Here is a 24,551-nt window from a genome sequence, read left to right as displayed (position 1 = left end):
GCTTAAAATATCTGGTAACCCCACCATAGATTCAACTTAATGTTCAAATATCGATTGATTGATCGATTGATCGCAGGATTTCTGACAAATTAGAAATTTTTATACTTCAAGGATTTTATATGTTCACGAAAATTTGTTATTACTGATTTGAAATATTATGACGTATTTGAGAAATGCAATTTACTACCCGTTGTGCTGATTAGGATTGCTCGATCTTGGATCAATCTTTTTAACTCAGATTTTTTTATTTTTAAGATCGATTCTTTATCCAGGTTTATTTTCAATGCGATCTTCCGATTTTCTAAATTTCTTTCTTTTACTCGGTGAGCTTGGCTTATTTTCATCCAGTTATTAATAAACAGTGCAATCTTTTGGGCATCTGGTCGACATCAATCTAAGAAATAAATTAGACTTTTGCGGAGTTTCAAAACATTAAGTACATAAGTTTGTTAGATTCAAAGAACAATATAAGGCTTGTGATATAGCTCAGTTGGCAAGTCTGTTGCTCCCCGAGCCTATGTCCGTGATTTTGAGTCCAAAAGTAAACATCGAACACAGATGTACCGGTAGTAAAATAATTTTAATCAAAACAAATAAAAAATAGTATAAAGTTGATACATCCAAGGTTAGTTGAGTAAGGTGGTCTCAACTGTCATTGAAGCTAGCTATGTGCTGAAAATGCGCTGAAATTCGCATGACGCCAAAGAAGATATCATTGGAAAAGTACTACTGGATAAAGACTCAAGCTCATGAGCAAAATGATGCAAGACCACTACCTTCAAGCGAAACAAGAAAAACATTTGATGGGATCTCCATCCATATTTATTTTGTGATGGGATAGGGAAGGACATGAAAACCTTTTCATTTTGTTCTCTTCAGTCAAACGCAATGCGGCTGCGCTGAGAGCTCAATGCCAGCAGACTCAAATTGATTATCGCCGCTGGCGTTCACATCTTATGCCAATGACGTTGAAATGATGAAAACTCATGATTGGAGTAAAGTTTGAATTTTTTGTGTAGCAGCCAGCTGTCAAAATTCCGGGCTCGTTTTGCCCAACTCCACCGCATGTAACCTCAGTCTACTTTTTCCAACATTATTCCACCTTACTCATTTTGCTTTGTATTCACCATTTAAACCTTGTGTTTTTTTTTTACAAAAATTCGCCTTTCCTTGCTTAAAACGGCAATGGGGTCGATTATAATACGGACCTTCATCGGAATCGATCTAGAAGATCGATATTTTTCTAAAAATAGAACAATCCTAGTTTTTGAATCGAAAACACTTACTTAACTCATGATACTCACAGAAAAAAAATGCAAAAAAAATCCCTTACAATATTCTCATTAAAGTTTAAATAGTTGGAATGCAAATACGATGTGAATCAAATGCTAAAACCAAAAATTCAGAGTAGTTTCAAAAAGTTGCCATTAAGATAGATTAAGAAGAGATTACGTTTGATCTGTTATAGTGACAGGAAACACTGAAAATTTCTCGTGTGCAATTTTCACCAGTCGAAAGCAATTATTTTTCCATGCAGAATGGAAAATTTAGTTAAAGAACGTTGTAGAAAACAGTTCCAGTTAAGATCATGGTTTCAAATGAAAGCATTTCTTGAAGTTATTACAATTTAAACAACATTCGTATGTATAGAGTGCCTTATTTAAAATCGTGTCCAGTTTCGTTATGTACAAATTAAATTTTCTGTCTTTATTAAGTTCAAACTTTAAGGTTAGCTTTATTTTTTCATATTTTTAATTTCTGATTTGACTTAGAAATCATCAATCTCATTCATCCAAGGACTGATCGATCCACAATATGTTTGACTCTCGCGGGCATCAGCATCTCGGTGAATGGCTTCTCTAGACCTGGTTCCGGTTTTGGTCTTGCTAGGGTTAGAGCTATCTTCTTATATAATGTACGCTCTCTGTCATGATTGTGCTACTACTTACAGCTATCAGTGAATCTTACAATGTACACTCGTTTTTACTTCATTACGAACTAAAGCTATTCTCAAATGCTAGAAACTATGGAATGGTGTTGTTGGGGGTTTTTTTTAATGTTTGGAAGGGAAATGTGATTTGGGATCAATGAAATGAAAGGGGCATAAATTGGCAGGCACATTTCGGAACATGAAAGCGGCAGCCTATAGCTCCCGATTGATGGTATCGTCCAGGGGAGGTCCCGGAAGCTGGTGGTCTTCCTGATCTTTTCCTATCCTTAACCGAAGGCCTTCAACCGCTTCACCGGTCACATCTTTGCAGGGCACAGGCTTCAATATGCTTTCCTCCACCAGACTTTCTGCCTCGGACAGAAGCTCTTCTATCCGGGAGTCCTTATCATCTGGTACTTCTGCTGACTTACAGTCGTCAACTGGCAAATCTTCCGCATCTAGAAGATGTTCCCTTTCTGGTTTTCCTTCGAGAGATTCAATGGTATTATTGTTGATCTCTTGTTCCTTGCTGTGGAATTCGATCAGGTCCTGAGCCTCGGATCCAGTCTTCTGAACCTGTTGATCTTTGGTTGCTTCAGCAATGGCTGCTTCCGCTGCTTTAGCTGCAGCTGCAGGACGCCGTTTGTAGCTGGCGATGTAGAAGTTCATGAACAAACACAGAAAGATGGTGGCATTTATCAACAGCAACGTCGAGATGAAGCGTGGGAACGGACATCCGGATACCAGGGCGTTTATGCAGTGACCGATACACAGGATAAATTGAATCTGTTAATAGAAAATATTTGTTGGTTAGTCGCAATCACAAAATACAAGCATTGATGATTAGTTTTGAAAATATTTTTTTTTTATTTGAAACAAGTTTCTTTTTGATTTAATGGACGGATACCATTGATAGAGAATCGAAATACAAAATTGAGCAGTACATAATAACGGCTGTTTGACAGTGTGATAGCAAGCACACTATACTAATTAGTTTAGTATCATGAGTAGGGTATCGGACATACTTTGGACCAGCGAACCTATTTTCGACCATCTCGTCTAGCTCTCTTATAAAGCAACTGTTCATGAATTTTTTTAACCTATTTCATTGAAGTTCGGGCACTTAATGTAATATACTAATTTTTTTCCTTATTAGTTGCTTTATAAGAGCGCTAGACAAGGTGGCCCAAAATAGGTCCGCTGGTCCAAAATAAGTCCGTTACCCTATCACTCTACTGATTAATTTAGTATCAAATGGTTATGACAAATTTAACGCGCAGCTGGAGCGTGAATACGACCGTTGCCCAAAACATGATATCAAGATCGTTATCGGGGATTTTAATGCTCAGGTCGGCCAGGAGGAGGAATTCAAACCGACAATTGGAAGGTTCAGTGCGCACCAGCTGACCAACGAAAACGGCCTCAGACTTATAGATTTCGCCGCCTCCAAACGAATGGCCGTACGTAGTACCTTTTTCGAGCACCGCCTCCCACACAAGTACACCTGGAGATCACCGTACCAAACGCAATCACAGATCGACCACGTTTTGATAGACAGCCGGCATTTCTCGGACATCATCGACGTCAGATCCTGTCGAGGCGCCAACATCGAGTCAGACCATTATCTGGTGATGGTGAAGATGCGCCCAAAGCTCTCCGTAGTGAATAACACACGAAACCGGCGCCCGCCTCGGTTAAATATCGCACGACTGAAGCAACCTGAGGTCGCGGCAGACTACGCGCAATCGGTCGAAGCAGCGCTGCCGGCAGAGGGCGAGCTTGACGAAGCCCCTCTCGAGGACTGTTGGGATACCATCAAGACAGCTATCAACAGTGATGTGGAGAACGTCATCGGTTATGTGGAGCGAACTCGACGGAACGACTGGTTCGACGAGGAGTGTAGGAGGGTGATGGACGAAGAGAATGCCGCGCGGGCGGCATTAGTGCAAAGTGGCACCCGTCGAAATGTGGAAAATCACCGATAGCGGAAGAGGCAGCGAGTTCAAATTTCCCAGAAGAAAAAGCGCCGCCTGGAGGAGGAGGAGCTCGAGGAGCTGGAGCAGCTGCATCGTTCCCAAGAAACACGAAAGTTCTATCAGAAACTCAACGCATCCCGCAAAGGCTTCGTGCCGCAAGACGAAATGTGCCGGGATATGGACGGGGGAATTCTGGCGGACAATCGTGAGGTGATCAAAAGGTGGAAGCAGCACTTCGATGAGCACCTGAACGGTGCAGAAGATCAAGATGGTGGGGGAAGGTACATCGCCGGCGTAGCCAACGACGTAGAGGAGCCACTCCCAACGATGAGTGAAGTTAAAGAAGCTATTAGCCAGCTGAAAAAAAAAACTAATTCGGCTGGGAAGGATGGCATCGCAGCTGAACTCATCAAAATGGGCCCGGACAAGTTGGCCGATTGCCTACACCGGTTGATAGTCCGGATCTGGGACATAGAACAGCTACCGGAGTAGTGGAAGGAGGGGGTAATATGCCCCATCTACAAGAAGGGCGACAAATTGGACTGTGAGAACTATCGAACGATTACTGTCCTCAATGCCGCCTACAAAGTGTTGTCCCGAATCTCACTCCGCCGCCTAACGCCACAAACAAACAGATTCGTTTGAAGTCATCAGGCCGGCTTCATGGAGGGACGGTCAACGACGGACCAGATATTCACATTACGGCAAATCCTCCAAAAATGCCGGGAACACCAAGTCCCTACGCACCATCTATTCATCGACTTCAAAGCCGCATACGACACGATCGACCGTAACGAGCTATGGAAAATCATGGACGAGAACGGCTTTTCCGGGAAGCTGACCAGACTGATCAAGGGGACGATGGATGGAACGCAGTGCTGTGTGCGAATTTCGCGTGAATTGTCGAGTTCATTCGAATCGCGCAGGGGGCTTCGACAAGGTGATGGTCTATCCTGCATGATGTTCAACGTGGTGCTAGAAAGTGTTATTCCCCGTCTGAGGGATGAATGACATCCTGATGTTTAAATCCTTATGATCAAATAAAAAAATAGCTCCCCGAGAAAATAATCCACAACCTCCTCGAAATCTAAACCTAGCTTAGTTAGAACAAACTACTACTTGGACCAGTCACAGTTTTTGAATTATTTAAAGAGAAAATGAATCAAGAAAATGATAGTGATCGAGATAAAGATCAAATTAAGGATCAATTTATAATCAAGATCTGGATCTAAGTGAAGATGATTATCAAATTAAAAATCAGGATCAGCTTATAAATTAGGTTTACTATCGAAATCAGGATAGGGAACAGAATAGAGATTAGAATATGAACCAGGATTAAGATCTTATTCTGGATCACCATCTAGATTAATTGAAAACAGGAAGTAGGCGTGGACTGGGTGGCAACTAGAGATGAACCGAACATTCGGTCGGCCGAATATTCGGCGCCGAATACCGCCGAAAAACCGTTCAGCCGAATATTCGGCACACCAAATAGTTGAGCTAGGTATTCGGCCGAATAGGCCGAATAGGCCGAAAATTTTTTTTTTTTTAATTATATACAAAAACAGATTTCTCAATATTTTCAACTGATGTTGTATAATGAGTAAAATATCCAAAAGTAATATTGGAAAACCTTTAAAACCATAAAAAACTTTTGGTTTCAGTAAAACATTTCAGATGTATCCGTGTATTTTTCACTGTAGAAAGCTTTATACTTTGATTATCGTTTATTACAAATTTTCTTGATATATCCAGGCTTGCCCATGAACCACATAAAGAATTCGAGAAAATTAAATCTGATAGCGATGGATGGCCACATATTTTTTAAACTTTCCGGATTTTACCCGGGTTTATTCAGATTTGTTGCTGAATCAAATAAAAAAACAAATGTCTCTTTGAAATTTTTTAAATTTTGTGTAACAAAACGTTTTTTAGAGTAAATTTACTCGTTGGATACGATTTGAACACTGCTGTTGTAATTCGATGATAACTTTAAATTTCAAGTTATTTTTTTCTTATTTTCTCTTGTATGTTTGAGAAAAAGGCCTAGTTTATGTCCAGATTTTTCCTATTTTTTACAAGTTTTTCAAAAAATCGTTCAGACCCGGCCGTTTGGATACGTTTAGTAGGAAGTATTGGATGCTTAAGGTTAAATATCATCGTTCTTTTAACAAGTATTTTGATGACATCTAGCAAAAATTAGACATTCATATATTTCTATATAATGAAAAGCTTTTTCAAATAGCTTAACACTTGTTTTGACATTTTTTGTCCCAGATTTCACTGGAATCCAATCTCTTTTGTGATAAACGTCCTAGAAGCTACAAGTCATTTAATGTCCTTTTTAGTAATGGTGAAATTTCGAAAATAAAAGAATCCTCTACTTAAAAAAGATCTGATGATCTGAAAGATCTGGTTGGATATAACCGACTTAAAAACACGAAGGACATTAAAATTGCAGATAAAGAAAATTTGTATTAGAAATAGCAGTTGAAATAGAAGTATTTCTATTGAAAACTCAACAGAATATTCGACCGAATATTCGGCCGAATATTCGTTTGGCCGATTAGTTGAAAAGGTTAATATTCGGTATTCGGCCGTTCGCCGAATACCACTATTCGGTGCATCTCTAGTGGCAACGCATGTGTTTTATTTCGGGTCATTAAAAATATTGTCTCATTGGATTGTTTTTGATAGAAATTTTTTAATCATTGTTCGAAAACTTGTTCCTACTTCTGAGTGACTAGATGGCTTCTGAAATACTGATCACCGGAAGTGTTTGGAACTAGGGTGGTCGGATTTACCGGTTTTTTTCAAATCCGGTATTTCGTTATTTGTAATTTATAAAACCGATAAAACCGGTAAAACCGGTATTTTTCAAAGTTTATCAAATTCATGAAAAGGTTTTGTCTAATGCAGCAGTAATGGCATAAAGTGCTCAAAATTTTTAACGCTTTCTTATTTTAATGCTTGCTCAGAACTTTTAACGCTAGATTTTCCAACATTTTCAATTGAAAAAGATGGTATTGTGCCTTTAAATTATTCTTTTGTCATAAATCTAACATCACTCTCATGATAACCATAACATTTATCATCGTCATTTTATTATTATAATTTCGCATTGAGGTTGCAGAAATTATAGAAGTTTCATGTAGTTTCATATAGTTTTCGACAAATTTTTGTCCTAAACCCTGTAGAACAGTATTCAGATTGAAGAACAGATTTTACAGATTCAGTAAAACTTTTTATAGTCTTACATGAAAATGATATGAAATTTGATATACAAATAGATTTTTTGTTGAAAAAAATGACTTAATTAATTACTAAACAAAGCTCAAAACACTGTCACAAAGCTATTAGTTGACTCACAAAATTAATGATTATTGTTGTCTAAAATACGGATGTTTTCCCCGCAACCTAGGTCGTGATCGCATGAGTTTGCCTTTCCAAAACTAAAACGAACAAATGTATAAAAAATCTATAAATCTATAGTCAAAATTCAGCTATAAATATAGTTGCTAGGATCTGATCTATACGCTCTTTGTTGCTATAATCTGTTGCAAATTTATAAAAACTTTATTACTGTTCTGTCTGAAAAAAGAAAAAAAAAAACAGAGTTGATAGAGAAATTTCATACAAACAATCTAACATGTGTTTAATGCTGACTCTGTTGAAATATTTCATGTTTTAAAACCAAGAAGGAAGTTTCTAATCTAAAGCCTGGCAACGCTTAGAACAATTTTGATAAACTTGGCCTGTTTATAGATAAAACATTTTTGCATCTTTAGAATTTACAGTTTTTCAATGAAAACTACAGTGATTAGTACAGTGAAGCAATCTTAAATTTCTTGTAGATGTATAATTTTTTCAGTCATTGTACGTACACTTGTATAGTCTTTAAATGTTGTGGAGCATTAGCTCGATAGCTGAACTGAAATGTGTAAAGTTTCATGAAAAAATATCATCTGAGAGAGATGGCAGCTTGTCAATGCTCTTCTTAACGCCACTCTAGCTTGAATTATAAAAGTTACATCGGCAAGTTTCAGCAATAATGAAATCTCACATAAACCTTGTAGTAAGGTTTAATGAGCTTAGAGTTTGAAACTAATTGAACAAAATATGAGTATTTGTACTCATTCATATTTGGTAAAAAAAATTAGCTTTGTCAATTATATTACAGGGCCAAAGAATGGTGAAAAATTTACCGGAAATACCGGTTTTTTACCGTCCCAAAATCCGGTATTTCCGGTATTGGAAAATGGACGGTTTTACCGGTTTTACCGGTTTCGGTAAAACCGGTTAGACCACCCTAGTTTGGAACGGGCTTGTGGGGGTTCATTGCTAGCGCAGCAAGTGGTGTGAATCGTTATTCTTCTGTGCAATTGAAGTTGAATAGGTTCGTGGCTATCTGATTTAAGCGATAAATATCATTGAAATTTTGGGAATACAAAGTGGTGCGAGTGTTTAGGGTTACAGAAATCAGATCAATGAACTAGGGTAGAGAATAAGTGACTGACGTAAGATTGAGATTCGAATGCTGCTTCCCCTTCTTTAATTTCATTATATGAAGTTTCTTTTCATTGTAAATCCACGAAAATCAACAATTACTTATGTTAATCGTACACAATAGTGACTCGAATGAACGATAGCTGGTTTATCCACGTTCAATATGAGGTAGACGGATATCAAATTGATGATATCCCAAGCATCCAAAATTCCCATACCTTTTTAAACGAGTGCCTTTTAAGTTCGAATTTCGCTGAACAAAGGTTCCAAAGGGAATTGGTACCGAATTATCTCGAATACGAGCATGAAAGTTACAAAATGTACCTCAAATAGACATTTCGTGACACGTCAATCGCATCCATTCAGTATAAAAGTAACAAGTTAGATCTCAAATGCCCATCTATGGAGTCCGAAAAAGTTCCTTAAATAGCCTTTTCGTTACATGTCTGTTATTTCATGAATATGAAATGTGAGCGGACATCACAAAAGGGCAAATAATCAATTAATCATTTTTGTATTATTTACATGTACATTTATTTGTATGATTTACATTAAAAGCTCAATTTGAAAAACTAAAAGCGTACTCTCAAGGGATCGTTTTTGAAAATAGAAATTTTTTTTTACCGTAGAAAATTTCATTCTCCTGTATTTACAAACCACGAGTTTATCACACATTGAAATTCAGATGAGGCAATTCACGAATTAAATGTCTAGATAAAATCAAAAATTTGAATAATTTTATGCTTAAAAGTTATAACCATGGAATTCCATTTTTATTTAAACTAATATTATTTAAACGGATGTTTGGCTATCATCTCGCAAAGTCGCGGTTCAAATCTGGTATAAGGACTTAATTTTTTCATTAGGTTGTTTGATTGTTGTGGAAGATTGTAACGCCCATTTCATTAGTATTTTGTGTATGGTGTAGAGGTCATTTAACAAAGATATCGTTCTATCATTAGGAAACATTCTGAAAGGGGCTGGTTAAAATTGCACAAAGGAACAAATTTCTCATTTTTTTGTGGTTCACAAACTTAGTGCTTATTTTGATTAAGGAAGGGAGGGGGGATTGTTTTGATTCCTAACATTTACTTTTTTTTCGTTCATTTATATTTTTCATAATCTTTTGAAAATAGGTGTAAATTCTTTTAAATGATTTGTGCACTTTTTCGGCAAAACATTACACATATTTTCAAATGAAGTAAAAAAATTTTTATCACATTTTCGTAGATGATGGAAAGAATTAAAGAAACATGAGCTATCAAAGAACGAAAGAACATAAGCCGTAAATATCATGAATTTTCCGAAAAAGATACAACGGCTCACCGGCAGGACTTGAACCTGCAATCTCGGCTTCAGTACAACGAACTGATGAAACTGGACCCTCAACGAGTCGATGGGTGGGGTAAGAGAAACCAGAGAGATATCAATAGCGGGAAAGATCACATGCGGGATATACATTGTGTTTTCGATAGAGGGTCCAGCAGTTGATCGGCAGAGCTAGATTGCTCGGATTCGCCGGTTTCATGACGTTTACCGTGGTGAAATTGGCTAACGCGCCGTTGTACTGAAGCGGAGATTGCAGGTTCAAGTCCTGCCGATGAGCCGTTGTATCTTTTTCGAAAAATTCATGATATTTACGGCTTATGTTATTTCGTTCTTTGAAAGCTCATGTTTCTTTAATTCTTTCCATCATCTACGAAAATGTGATTATTTTCAAGTACAAAGATGTACCAAACGATTTCATAACATCAGTGTTGAAATTATTATCTATTCCCAAGATCGCGCGTTGCATTGGTTTCTGAAAAAATAATTGAATTTTTTTTGGTTTTTTTCAATGCTGCAAAACAAGGGAGTTCAAACGAAATGTTATACAAAAATAAAATCGACTGACGAAGATTTTAATTCAAGATGAAAAAACCTTTCAAAATAAGTTATTTAAACAAAGGTACCAAAAATTGTGTTCTCTACCTACTTACTGACCTACCTACCTAAGGGTCCGGCGCCAATTGACCGACGCATAGGGCTGAGATAAAAGATCTCCACTGCTGGCGATCCTGAGCCAGCGTCTTCACTTGCTGCCAGCCAAGGTTCTCGTCAACTGTGCGGATTTCAGCAGCTAGACTTCGCCGCCACGAGCTTTTGGGCCTGCCTCTTCTTCGATGCCCATCTGGATTCCAATCAAGCGCCTCTCTGCAAATCTCGTTTTCATCTCTTCGCAGCGTGTGCCCAATCCATCTCCACTTACGTTCCCGAATCTCGATTACTAGCGCCTTTTGATGACACCGGCGATGAAGTTCAACGTTTGAGATCCAGTTGCCAGGCCACCAAGCGCGGATGATGTTCCGCAGGCAGCGATTCACAAAAACTTGCAGTTTTCGCGTCGTCACCGCATATGTGCACCAAGTTTCACACCCGTACAGCAATACGGATTTGACGTTTGAGTTGAAGATTCGGATCTTAGTTCGTAGAGAGATCTGGCGTGACCGCCAGATGTTTCGGAGACTCGCAAACGCAAATCGGGATTTTCTGATCCGGGTTTCGATGTCCTTCTTGGTACCACCATCAGGCGTTATCTGGCTACCAAGATACTGGAAGCACTCCACTATCTCAACCTGTTGTCCAGCTACCACGAAATTGGAACGATTTTCTCTGTTGATTTCCATCGACTTGGTCTTTCCGACATTGATTTTGAGACCTGCTGCCTTGGAGCTTTCGGTGAGGTCGTCGAGTTTGCTCTGCATGTCTAGTTGTGTTTGAGCGAGCAAAACAATATTGTCTGCCAGGTCAAGGTCGTTCAGTTGCTCAATCGCTGAAAGATTCCACGGCAATCCTCGGTTTGGTCTACAGTCAATCGATCCAGTCAAGATCTCATCCATAACGATGAGAAAAAGCAGCGGTGACAAAATACATCCTTGACTCACTCCAGCAGTTACCGGGATTGGTTCGGACAAGACACCGTCGTGCAAGACCTTGCACGAAAATGCCTCGTATTGTGCTTCGATGAGATGAACTTGTTTCTCTGGTACTCCTCTTCGCCTTAGAGCCGCCCAGATGTTTTCATGGTTAAGTCGGTCGAATGCTTTTTCGAAATCAACGAACACCAGCAGAAGAGAGTCCTGGTATTCGTTGATTTGTTCCAGTATGATTCGTAGCGTTGTGATGTGGTCCACACATGATCGTCCGGATCGGAATCCAGCTTGTTGCCGTCGGAGTGTAGCGTCGATTTTCTCCTGGATCCTGTTCAGGATCACTTTGCAGAGTACTTTGAGGGTTGTACAGATCAAAGTCATGCCACGCCAGTTACCGCACTCTGTTAGGTCTCCTTTCTTCGGGACCTTTACGAGGATACCCTGCATCCAGTCGGCCGGGAATGTTGCAGTATCCCAGATGTCAGCGAAAAGACGGTGCAACATTTGTGCTGACAAGGCAGGGTCGGCTTTGAGCACTTCAGCAGGAATGCGATCGATTCCAGGCGCTTTGTTGGATTTCATGTCCTTGATTGTTGGATGGTAAAGTGTCGTAAATAAAAAAAAAAATGTCCTTGATTGCCGCTTCTATTTCAGCCAGCGAGGGCGCTTCCGAGTTGACGCCATTAATGCGACTTACTGTGGGCGCCTCGAGCTGCGGGTTCTGTTGGCCATTGCTGTTTGTAACTCGGCAAAGTTGTTCAAAATGCTCAGTCCAACGCTTGAGCTGATCTGTTCGATCTGTCAGCAGCTGATCTGCTCGGTCTTTCAGAGGCATTCTTGCATTAGTCCTTGCACCACTAAGGCGGCGAGAAATATCATATAATAATCGGATATCTCCAATGGCGGCGGCTCTTTCTCCCTCTTCGGCTAGGGAGTTTGTCCAGGCTCTCTTGTCTCGTCTACAAGCTCGTTTAACTGCCTTTTCAAGCTCCGCATATCGTAAGCGCGCGGCTGCTTTGGCTGACCCGGTACATGCCTGCTCAATTCCGACTTTTGCCTTTCTCCGATCATCGATCTTCCTCCAGGTTTCCTCCGACATCCATTCACTTCGTCTTTCACAAACTTTACCGAGAGTACCATGGCTCGTCGTGATAAAGGCATTCTTGATTCCACACCACTGTTCTTCGACTGTTCCGTCTGTCGGCAACTCCGAGGCTTGGGATTCTAGCTGTTCAACGTATGCCCTTTTCACCTCTGGATTCTCCAACCGGCGGACGTCGTATCGACACCCGACTTTCTCCTCGCGCCTTTGGACACGCGCAACTCTCAGTCGTATCTCGCCAAGGACGAGGTGATGGTCAAATGCAATGTCTGCGCTTCGTTTGTTGCGGACATCAAGGAGGATCCTTCTCCATTTTCGGCTGATGCAGATGTGGTCAATTTGATTTTCTGTTCGGCCATCTCGGGATACCCAAGTGACCTTATGTGCTGGTCGATGGGGGAAGAGTGATCCACCGATCACCATGTTGTTGTTGCCACCAAATTCTACAAACAGCTCTCCGTTTTCGCTTATCTGGCCTAAGCCATGGCGCCCCATGATGCGCTCAAAGTCCTGATTATCGGAGCCAATCTTTGCGTTGAAGTCGCCTAAGTGGATTTGAATGTCACCCTTCGGAATTCTCTCAACCACGCTGTTCAATTGAAAACTGCTCTTTCTCCTGCAAATCGGCAACGTCAGTTGGCGCATAACACTGGACCATTGTTAGGTTTCTAACCCGTGTTCTGAATCTGGCTACGATTATTCTTTCGTTTATCAGTTCCCATCTTATGAGTGCCGCATGGGTCTGCGGGTTTAATAGGAAACCAACTCCGCGTTTTTTTTTTTCCTGTTGGGGAGAGAGTCCACTGCGACCATTAAGTTGATCTATTGTGGTTTACCCCGCGTTATTATTTTTACTTTGCTATGCTACTTGACACCCCTGCACTATTGGTTGAAGTTGCAGTTGTTTACCGGTAGCACTACGAGCACACACATCACTAAGTAGGATCTTCAAGTGCAATCTAAGTTCCCTTGAAAAGATCCATCCACAAGTATATGCTGCATCATTGAGGCGTACAATTCCAAGGTATACACGGCTAGCATTTCACTAATGCTAAAACCGCCAACCTTCATCATACTATGTGTGCCAGGTTATGTCACGACCGGGATTCGATCTCATGATCGTTGGCTTAGAAGACAAGGATGCTATCCTCTAGGCCACGATCTGCTGGCCAACTCCGCGTTCCCGAGTAGCGTGTTCTCCTCGTATGCCAGAGTAAAGCAGTACTTGCCCGGACTGTGTCTTGTGTTCTCCAGTGTTAGGCCAACGGACTTCGCTCAGTCCCAATATCTCTAGCTTGAGGCGGCTAGCTTCTCTAGCAAGTTGAGCCAGCTTACCTGGCTGGGCAAGGGTCAAAACATTCCAAGTTCCAATTCTAGTCCGTGTTTTTATGCTAAAAGTCGTTGCCAAAGTTCCAATTCGGTTATTTCTTCTCTCAGTTTCCGTAACAATAAAAGATATCAGGAGCAGTAGGTTGTTAGCCTAAAGTAATTGTGTTCTCTAGTGTTATTGAATTTGAGTTTGTTATATCATTGGATTTGGAATATTTCAAACCTTATTTTATGTCATTTTCTGATTTTTAGATTATTATGTACATACTTTCTTGTTCGGAACACTGTTTATCTTTCTAAATCCTAAGGAAATTTTCAGAAATACGGTAACATCAAGGGGTGTTGTCTTGAAAGTAACTTTTATGCACCTACCTACATACATATTTAAATTCTGATCCAAGAGCCTCAGATTTATTTTTCACAAATATATGGCTTATTTCTCGCAGGAATGTAAGCTCCATTTTATCTCTCCAATTTTTTTCTTAAAACACTTTCTTTTGGCTTTTTGAAATTATTTGCTTGATTAAGACAGCTAATGAACAACTGGACGCTCAAAATGTTGACACCTCTTGTTCTGCAAACACACAAACTTTGTCTTTCGTATGAAAAGTCACTAAGATTTCTCTTTCTCCTCTCTAGAATCTTACCTACGAACTATATTCTGTTGTAGTTTTGCTAAAATTTGAGCCATGTAACTCGGGGATAGTAATTTAAAAAAGAATTAAATATATTTGTTACTTAATTTATCAGCCTTATCGGTAAAAAGTGATGTCTTTTTTGTCAGAACATCTTAAGGTTATATAATTTGAAAGACGGATAGAAAGTTAGAAGAAATGAAATGTGGTGAAAATGAGCAGATAGAAAATTCTTAGAAGTTTTATCACCACATGCCAAATTTTTGCTCGGCACGGGCTAACTACCGATTTAAATTTTTAATTGTTTTAAAGCAACATTTGAAAGTTTAATAAAGCTGTTATGAAGAGTGATAATCGACCTGTTTGATTTAATGTTAGCGCAGTTATAAAATAAGTCAAATATTTGGCCATTTGTAAGAAGTATTCGGTAGGTATATTTGGTGAAACCTCACTTTATATCTTCTCTCTCATATGCTTAAATGGCTTAAATTTTAAAAAATAATATAATGATTTCTGAATTAAAGCATAATTTTAAAATTATTTTTATTACACTTCATTTAAAATACTCACAATTTGCACTTCGGTCATGTACTTTTTCCACCAGAGATACTTCTGATAGCGGGGTCCCATCGCCGACAGCATATAGTAGAAGTACATCAGCACATGTACAAAGTTGTTGATGATGTTCGGGAACGTTGCATTTCCACCTATGGATAGTGAACGAGGAAAGTTGAAAAGTATTAGAGAATCACTCTTGTGATGGATGTGATGTTTAATTGTTCTGAGATTATAGTGATCACAACTGAAATGCAAACATGCTGATATAAAGCTCACATATGTATACTTTAATGTATTTTTGTTTTTAAAATTACAAAAAGTAACAAACTGCCATAATACAAGATAAAGACTTTAAACTCAAAAGATTATACGTTCCCACAAAGAAAAAAAAAACCTTAAATACTTCCTGGAAAAGTGACTACAGGGCCAAATTCAACCCAGAATGGATAACTCGCCCAAAGCACATTATCATAAATCAATCGTGTTTCACCCGAAAATGAACTTTAACCCACAAATCTCAATTGAGTCAAAGTTGAGTTTGCGTTTCAGGCAGAGCTGACTCTGCAATTGTCACCACCTTCCGAAGTCAATTCGGCAACGTCAACTTAAAGTGAAATATGATTATGTACTCATAGCGAAGCATTGACAACATATCCGATTCCAGACTGTCGCATGTTAGTCCTGAATGGATTCAGGAGGAATACACACTCACACATACGAGCACACAAACAATTGTCACCAACAACCATTGAGCCAACGTCAGACGAGCGTTGAAAGTTTTGGTGGCAGCTAAACCGCATCGCACGCTCTGCTGTTTGATGGCATTTGGTTAGCTACTTTTTTATCCTGCGGTCGTTACCAGAAAACAACCGCAACCCATATCAATAATATTCAACCGAAAGCCGCAGCAAAAGTGATGCTAGTAAAGAAGGTTTATTTAATAATTTCCTGGAATATATCAGGGTAGCATGAAGCATAAAAAGTAGTTTACTCGACCCTCCATATGCATCTTTTTAAAAAAATATGTTTTTCAAGGTATTATTAGTTCATACGAAAATTCATGTATATTAACATTGAAACGTATTAAAATTTAATGATAATATCTTCCAATCACATAATAATTAAATCATATCACCACCTTAGGCGATAAACTTATAAAATTTCTCACATCCAACTAAATACAGAGGAGCATTTATCGAATCCTAATACTAAAAGCTCAATTTACTGGATCAAGCTTCTAGCCTGTAACGGTTCACACTTCTGGGAAGCAAAACGAGCACAGAGAACCATTTTCACTGGTATCGATTCCTCGATGGGCATATTTTCCGCAGCACGGTTGAGTAAGTATTCTGAGGGCCAGGGAAGCAACACGAATGCGTGAATGGTGGCTAGGCAGGTCTTCAATGGGGAGGTTCAGCTGCCGGTGAGTGGCATAAATTTCGATTACACTCGATTGTCACCGAGCTGGGGATACCGATTTCAGGTTCAGCAACGATGGATTCGACGTGCACACAAGGGATCAGGTTGGTTTGGATTTCGCTTTCGATGTTCGCCCCCAAGGAGAGAGTTCAGTGGCGCCCAATGTAGAATCTTAAGGTATGCACGATAGATTTCATGCAAAGGTAATATAGGGGAGGAGCGGGCTATATGCGCCTATTAAGCAGAACACTGATTTAATAAAATATCACATCGAATATGTGTACAAAAACTATACACACGTGTGCAGGCATCTGTTTTCTATACATTGGAGTAACTTTTATGTTAAAAATTTCTTCTGTTTCCAAGAAAACGATTTTCTTATAAGTGTTGTCTAAAATGCCGAACCTCAAACCGTGCGGGCTAAATGCGCCTATTTATGTTTTGAACAAAATTTATGTTTTTTGGGCAATATTTCCTATAATTTCATTGAAACTGCTAGAAAATAATAATTTCCGGAAACAGCTGACGTTTTAGAAAAATCTATATTTTTTTCGGGGTTTCTTTTGTTGATTTTGTTCGGTGATGTTTTTTAAAAAAATTCGCTAGTTTTACGTTTTGGCCTACTTTATTCGACCATCTTCAGAAAAAAAAGCAATTTTTCCGCCTGCTAGGGCCGTCTCTCTGCTCTAACTGGGCGTCAATCTGTTGCTGCTGCTGCTGCTAGTTGTCGTCGGGGCGTCTTGTTTTTTAAATTTTCAACAAGACGCCCCGACGACATCTAGCAGCAGCAGCAGCAACAGATTGACGCCCAGTTAGAGCAGAGAGACGGCCCTAGCAGGCGGAAAAATTGCTTTTTTTCTGAAGATGGTCGAATAAAGTAGGCCGAAACGTAAAACTAGCGATTTTTTTTAAAAAACATCACCGAACAAAATCAACAAATGAAACCCCGAAAAATTACATCCAGCGGTGATTTAAATGGTCGTGAAGAAAAATCTATGTATATTATAATTTAATGGAATAAAACAAAAGTTAGGGTTGCCATACTATGGAGGCAGTTCATCCATGAGAAAAACTTTATCAAATCTGTTTTTGGATCTTCAATTCTTTCTTAAGATGTTATTCAGAGCTTAGATTTGAAGGTTCAGTTATAAAAATCATTTATTTATTCAATTTAACCTGTTATTTTAGGATGGAGGCTTTTTACAAACATGATGGGGGCTTACAAAAACACTCTATTATTCCACTATATAATCATTATTAAACCTCCACAAAAGCTGAAATATGTTTAATTTCTTAAGTTCATTTGAGAAAGAAACAAAAAACATCCTAGTTTTTGTTTTGAGCTTCTTTACGTATAACTTTTAAAAGTCGAAATATTACATCAAAATGTATCAAAATCTTGTACGATTTTTTAAATTTTTTTGAGTTTGTAAAATTCTTTCTTGCCTTATGTTCTAAGCGTATCACCCTCAAAATGCATTGGTCAGATAAGCTGTCTAGTCGGCCATTTCATAAAACAGCCGTAGGGTCATTTAACTCGATAAGCCCATTTAGGAAACCTTTCCCCTACTCACGCCCTGTCTCGCTAAGAATCGAACACGAACTGATGACCGCTCAAAATACGTCAGCTCAGCCGTCGTCTGTGTGCGTGTATTAAGGATGCTAGAGGGATATTACCGACTCTCTTTATGCTAAAAAATCATACTGAACTCGCTAAGGTATGCTTTTTATGGGTATGTTCTATCACGGCCCATGCGCTCGTTATAACGCGCCAATCGTAGTAGGCTGAAAATAGCATTAATTTTTCAAAAAGGACAATTTTCATTGAAAATGAACAAAAAGTCTAAAACCATATTTTGAGCGTTACTTCAGCACAAAAAATCTACTTTTCCATTTTTTTTGTGAATTTTGATTAGTCCATTTTTGGTTTTCTTTTCAGTCAAAGTGTCTGTAAGTATTGGTGTGTTTTCGGTCTTCGGCTGCTTTCGGGTGTGTTCGGCTGCTATGCGCGTATTGAATACACAGCGGCTCATATTTGCAACACAGTTTTGTTCTGTGGCTTTGAATATGGTTTTTAAAAATCAAGTTTTTGATGCAACTATAGCAATTCGAGTAGTAAAAAATCATAGGCATTTGTAGAAAACACTTTTCTTCAACGATTACACCCATTTTTAACACAATTTGTACATGGAATACATAGAAAATCAGCGATTCGCTTAGGTGGCGCATAATAGGGCATGTCCCCCTATGAAAATCAGTTGGAGTTGATACGAATCACGCAGAGGGCTTCGAAAAGACGATGGTCTATCCTGTACAACGATGTTCAACTTAGCGCTAAAGGGTGATACGGTCAAAATTTGGTCAATATCAACTTGACGTATTTCTTTCAATCTTGCATTTAGAAAACCTGAACTACCCTCATTTTGAAGGTGTGTGTGTGTGTGTAAAATGTTGCTCCTATTTTGATTTTGGAATTCACTCTTCAGTTGTCAAAATGCCGTCCAAGGAAGAAGAGCAGCGTATCAAAACTTTGCTCGCGCATCGCGAAAATCCGAGCTACTCGCACGCAAAGCTGGCAAAATCGCTAAAAGTTGCCAAATCAACCGTTACAAATGTAATTAAAGTGTTTTTTTTTTTGTAGCGGCCCACCACACTCCTCCACACCAAAAGGCTCAATTGAGCCCCCTGGTAATGGACGCTACTGTTCTCCGCATGTCTGGCAGCAATGATAATAAAAGTTAACGCGAGCAAATTTTAATCATGCTGAGAACACAAAAATTTTTTAATGTCGTGCGAGGAAATGTATTATTTAACTAAATTGACTATAATATGAATCTCAATGGAAAATAATTTCCTTTGAAGAGATTCATTATACTATATTTACTATTACACTATTTATTTTTTGCTTATTTTATCAAGTTATGTTCAATAATTTAATATGATAAAATTACAAACTACAAAATTTTTAAAGAATAATACTATTTGAAAATATCGCTACAAATGTACAAAAGGTAAGCAAAACAAACAAAGACTGGTTGATGATCGACTGTTTTAATGGTTCAATTTTTCTTTCAAAAGCTGTATCACTTTGGTTTTGAACATGGAACGATTGGTTATATTTTTAGTTTCAGTTGGTAAGGTGTTGTATTTAGTAGGTCCAATAAACGAAATTATTTTTTGCCCTAATGATGTTGTTGATCGGCTTCGTTGCAAGAAATCTGACTGGCGAGTGTTATGAGTTCGCAACCCCGTAGTAAAATGAAGGTTTTGAATATTTTCAATTGAGTGTAGATTATCATAGACATATATAACAGTTTGCAAATCACAGAGTTTAGATATTGGAAGAACGTTATGCGTTCTTAAAGAGTATAGCTGAAGGGTAGGGAATAACAAAGGAAGCTTTAAAATGTTTCTCAAGCATCTATTCTGGAGCGTTTGAAGTTTCTGTAAGTGGGACAAAGAGGCTCTTCCCCATATCATAATAAGGTAGTTCAAATGAGAGTGAATAAACGCAAAATTAAATTTAAAGAGAACATGTTGTGGAACAAAATTTCTCAGTTTCCAAAGAACACCGCAAAGAGGAGTAATTTTTTTTTCCAGGTGTTCAATTTGACGATTCCATGAAAGAGTTTCATCTAAGTAAATTCCTAAGTATTTGAAAAAACTAACTCTCTCAATCGTATTACCATTCATAGTTGGGTCATTAGTACGAGGTAGTTTTTTATGTGAAGAACGAAACAACATGTATTTGGTTTTTGTATAGTTAAGTGAAAGTAGGTTTGAATTGAAATATTTTGAAAGCAGTTTTAGGTCGTCTTCTTTGTGCTGAATTATAATATCAGGTGAAGTTTCTGAATAAAAAATTGCTGTATCATCGGCAAATAAACGTGCTGTTCCTTTAAGTTGAAGGTTACATAAATCATTTACATATAAGAGGAAAAGTAATGGCCCGATATTACTCCCTTGTGGTACACCGATATCAATATTTCTTAATTCGCTTCTTGTTTTTTCAATAGCCACAAACTGCTTGCGATCTTCTAAGTAGCTACGAAGGATATTATTTGCTATTCCTCTTATACCGTATTTATGCAATTTGGACAATAATATGTCATGATTTAGAGTGTCGAAAGCTTTTTTGAGATCCAAAAACAATGCCCCAACAATATTTTTTGACTCTATTTTACATATGATAGAGTCCACTAATTCTGAGATGGCAATTTGAGTGCTCGAACCTGATCTAAATCCATATTGCAGTTTATAGAGTACATATATCGTTCTGATCTAGAAAGTCTACAATTCTGTTAACAAGAAGCTTCTCGAACACTTTACTAAAAACGCTTAAGGTCGAGATAGGACGATAGTTATTGACGTCAAGCGAATCGCCAGCCTTAAAAACAGGGATAACTTTCGCAATTTTTAGACAGTTCGGGAAAACTCCTGACTCTAAAATTTGGTAAAAAAAATTGTGTGAGTATGTACGAGAATGTTTCATGGTTATTTTTTAGGACATTAACAGGGAAGCCATCTGGTCCATGACCCTTTTTATTTTTAAGTGAAAAAATAACTAATCGAACCTCGTTTACATTAGCGGGTCGTAAGAAGATTGTATTTTCTACCTGTGCGATTTGAGACAAATGATCATTTTCAGTGTCTATTGGAATCTCTTTAGCAAGGTTCTTTCCAATTGTGGAAAAGTGTTTGTTAAATTTCTCACAAATCTGTGTACTATTGGTTATAACACCTCTTTCATCTGAAAGGTTGATTGAGGAAGTCTTTTTAGATTTACCTAAGAGCGTATTTATGTTTCTCCAAAGCTTAGAATGCGGAGAATTATTTAATGAGCGCTCGTAATAGAGCCTTTTACATTCTTGTTTTTTCGAACTCACTTTTTTATTTAAATGAATTAACATCTCTTTTAAATTGATATCATTAGGATGCTTTTTTGATCGTTTAAAATAATTATCTTTTATTTTGATGAGTGTCCAAAGGTTAAATGTCATCCACGGACAGCAATTGCCTTTAAGTTTTACCCTTTTATAAGTGTTCGAGTAGAAACTTTCACAAAGCGATTGTAAGTTGATGTGATTTCTTGTAGGCCTTCATCAACACTTTCTGGTAGTTGAATACTGTTTAAATAATTCACAAATAAGCTGTTTAGTTGAGCGTTGTCAACTATCTCTTTTCTTAGAATTGTTACATTTTTATCACCTTATAAATTGAAGGATGTGAGTATTTGGGGAACGTGTTTGGGGAACGTTTGTCGACAGCCAGGAAGTCCGGATCGGGGGGAAATCGAAACCCGGAAGCCACTGAGACGACAAACAGAGTTGCCGGTAGTTTCAAGCGAAACCCTAACCTCTCTCTTCGAGATGCCGCAAATAAGCTGAGTGTATCGTCTACAACAGTGCATCGAGCCAAAAAACGAGCCGAACTATTGACTTACAAGAAGGTAGCAACTCCAAATCGTGACGGCCAAAGCGCGATCCCGGAGGCTGTACACGACGATGCTGACGAAGTTTGACTGCGTGATAATGGACGACAAAACATATGTACGTCAAAGCCGACTACAAGCAGCTTCCGGGACAGGAGTTTTATACGGAAAAAGGAAGGGGAAAGGTAGCAGATATCTTCAAGCACATGAAACTGTCAAAGTTCGCGAAGAAATATCTGGTTTGGCAAGCCACCTGTACCTGTGGCTTGAAAAGCAGCATTTTCATAGCTTCCGGGACTGTCAACCAAGAAATTTACGTGAAAGAGTGTTTGAATAAACTTCTGCTGCCTTTCCTGAAGAAACACGTTTGTTCCGTACTGTTTTGGCCGGATTTGGCATCTTGCCATTACGGTAAAAAGGCCATGGAGTAGTAAGCCGCCAACAACGTGCATGTGATTCCTAAGGAAAAGAACCCTTCCAACACGCCGAACACCGCCCAATTGAGAAATACTGGGCTATTGTCAAGCGGAACCTAAAGAAGACCAAAAAACTGCTAAGGACGAGCAGCAATTCAAGGCAAATTGGCTTTCTGCGGCGAAGAAGGTGGACAAGGAGGCTGTACAAAATCTGATGGCAGGGGTTAAGCGTAAGGCCCGGCAATGCAGATTTGGAAAAGCGGAAGCCAAACTGAATATTTTTCCTGAATTTTATGCTAATTAAACTTGAAAAAGAAATTTAATTTGATTTTTTAAATAAACGATTTCACCGATTTTCACGCGTTTTCCATTGACCAAATTTTGACCGTATCACCCTTTAGAAGGTGTTATTCGACGAACGGTGGATGAAATGAGGGGTACAATTTTCAGCAGATCCATTCAACTTGTCCAGGATGTCCTGGATGTCGAGAAAGCTATTAGGTCTAGCAAGTTATCTCCAACCCAAGAGGACTGTACGAGGCCTGAAGTAGCAAAAGTCCTTAGGAAAGGTATCAAAGGACACTCGACTAAGAATGTGCTTGATGAGGTTAAAGAGCTCAAAATGAAACCGGTGTTTTTTGAATAAAACTGATAACAACCAGTTGACTCAAAATAAGATAGATGAGAGGCCCTATCGAATCCGTAGAGAGTAGTAGCCAGAAATCAAGCCCTTGTTGTCCCCAGAATCAAAGGTTTACCCAAGATTCGAAAACCGAGGAATGAAATGAGGGAGATAATTTCAGGCGTAAACGCACCCACAGAAAAAGTGCCAAAATGGTTCAAAGTTCAGAGGGATGGTTTCGTTTGATGTTTCAGCACTGTTTCTAAGCGTCCCAGTTAAAGAAGCTTCTAAATAATCTGTCAGAGGATCGGTTGCTTCAACAACATAGTGACAACATAGGAGACTCAAAGTGCGAAACTACAAAAAAAATGGTTGACTTGTATACGGGATCAGACATATAACAAGTTTAAGTATTTGTTTTATAGACAGACATAGACGTTGTCCCCAGCAAACATTTAACTAGGTATACCGCAGAAACAACAGGGATTTAGAAACGCTTATACCAGAAGGAATAATCGTACTTAACTTACCAAAATAGCATATAGCTTCAAAAGTGGAGGCGATTTGGCGATAATGACTGGTGTCCAAAACGGATTTACGATTTCATTTCGCCTACAACAAGCAAAATATACAATCATGAACACCTTGAGGCAAACGAATAAAATTGAAAAGTGAACTAAATGGAAATGAGAGAAGTAAGTCAAGCCTGTGATGATCAAATAAAGTGTAAAGTGAATACATTATCAATTTAATCCTGTTTATTAAAGATGTAATAAAGGAAACTTGAAAAAAAAACTAGCCAAGTAACAATTTAAGTTTTATTCCAACCTTAACAGTTCGCTTAAGATTATTTCCTAAAGCTACTTTATAAGCCAAAGCGCATTCTACGCTTTAGCACAACTACTTTAAAGCAAACATAACATTTGTTAACGTTTTTAAAGCTAATTCTATACGCTATAATAAAACATCCCACAGAATAGTTTTATTCGACCTTATAGACATAGCCTTGAGAAACCTTTCAGAGCTCTCTTAAGACTATCCACAGCTCTTTTAAAACTACGTCAAGGAATCTGATAGGAATTTTACGGTAGGAGCTGTGAAATTTGGTAGATACTATAAAGATATTGATACTGAGCTTTCTGTTCCGTTTTTTTCTCGTGTTATCACTTACTCTCTCAAGCATTTGGTGATTAGTGAAGATTGCATTTAAATTATTTTAAAAATATTTTCATTTTCATTTTTAATATGCCTTAGCATGAAACTTCATGCAACCTCAGATTTCTGGTGAAATATATACGAAATAGCATCAAAACATATGCGCGCCTCAAAGAAAATCAAGGTTGACACAATTTTAAGAATTTATTTAATTGAAAAATAATAATTTAAGTATTATTTAAATTTGCTCAAATGATTCCATTTTTGTTTTGCATTAAAATTCATTACCTATACAACAAATAGTACCGCAAACATTGTCAAATTTGTTGAAAATGTCTAGTTTTTAGTATTCTAATATTATTTCCAGCAAGATGGCGTCAGTAAATTCAATTCAATTTCACAATCAACACGGCGTTCAGTAATTTAATGTTGAACATCTTAAGGCAGTTGTAAAACAGTTTTAAAATTGTTGTTTGCCGGTTTGAAAAATTATGCAATAAAACAATTTCAACAAACAGTTTTAAAATGGTTTAAAGAGACTTTGAATCCCAGCTTCATTT

The 24,551-nt window shown here is 38.3% G+C and overlaps 1 protein-coding gene across 1 annotated transcript in view; it reads right to left on the bottom strand.

Moving 5' to 3' along the window:
• Positions 1 to 1,696: 1,696 nt before the first annotated feature.
• The window catches only part of LOC129757907 (elongation of very long chain fatty acids protein 7-like), a 157,225-nt gene continuing 134,370 nt past the window's right edge, over positions 1,697 to 24,551 (bottom strand). The window contains exons 5-6 of the mRNA XM_055755291.1: positions 14,961 to 15,097; positions 1,697 to 2,716 (exon numbers count right to left, since the gene is read on the bottom strand). Coding sequence (XP_055611266.1) covers positions 2,144 to 2,716; positions 14,961 to 15,097 — 710 coding nt within the window. The 3' untranslated portion in view covers positions 1,697 to 2,143. The remainder of the gene's footprint in view (positions 2,717 to 14,960; positions 15,098 to 24,551) is intronic.

This window comes from Uranotaenia lowii, chromosome 3 (assembly GCF_029784155.1).
Source record: "Uranotaenia lowii strain MFRU-FL chromosome 3, ASM2978415v1, whole genome shotgun sequence".
Lineage (NCBI taxonomy): Eukaryota > Metazoa > Arthropoda > Insecta > Diptera > Culicidae > Uranotaenia > Uranotaenia lowii.
The sequence above is the reverse complement of the archived record's forward strand: the minus strand, read 5'-3'. Positions and strand labels throughout refer to the sequence as shown.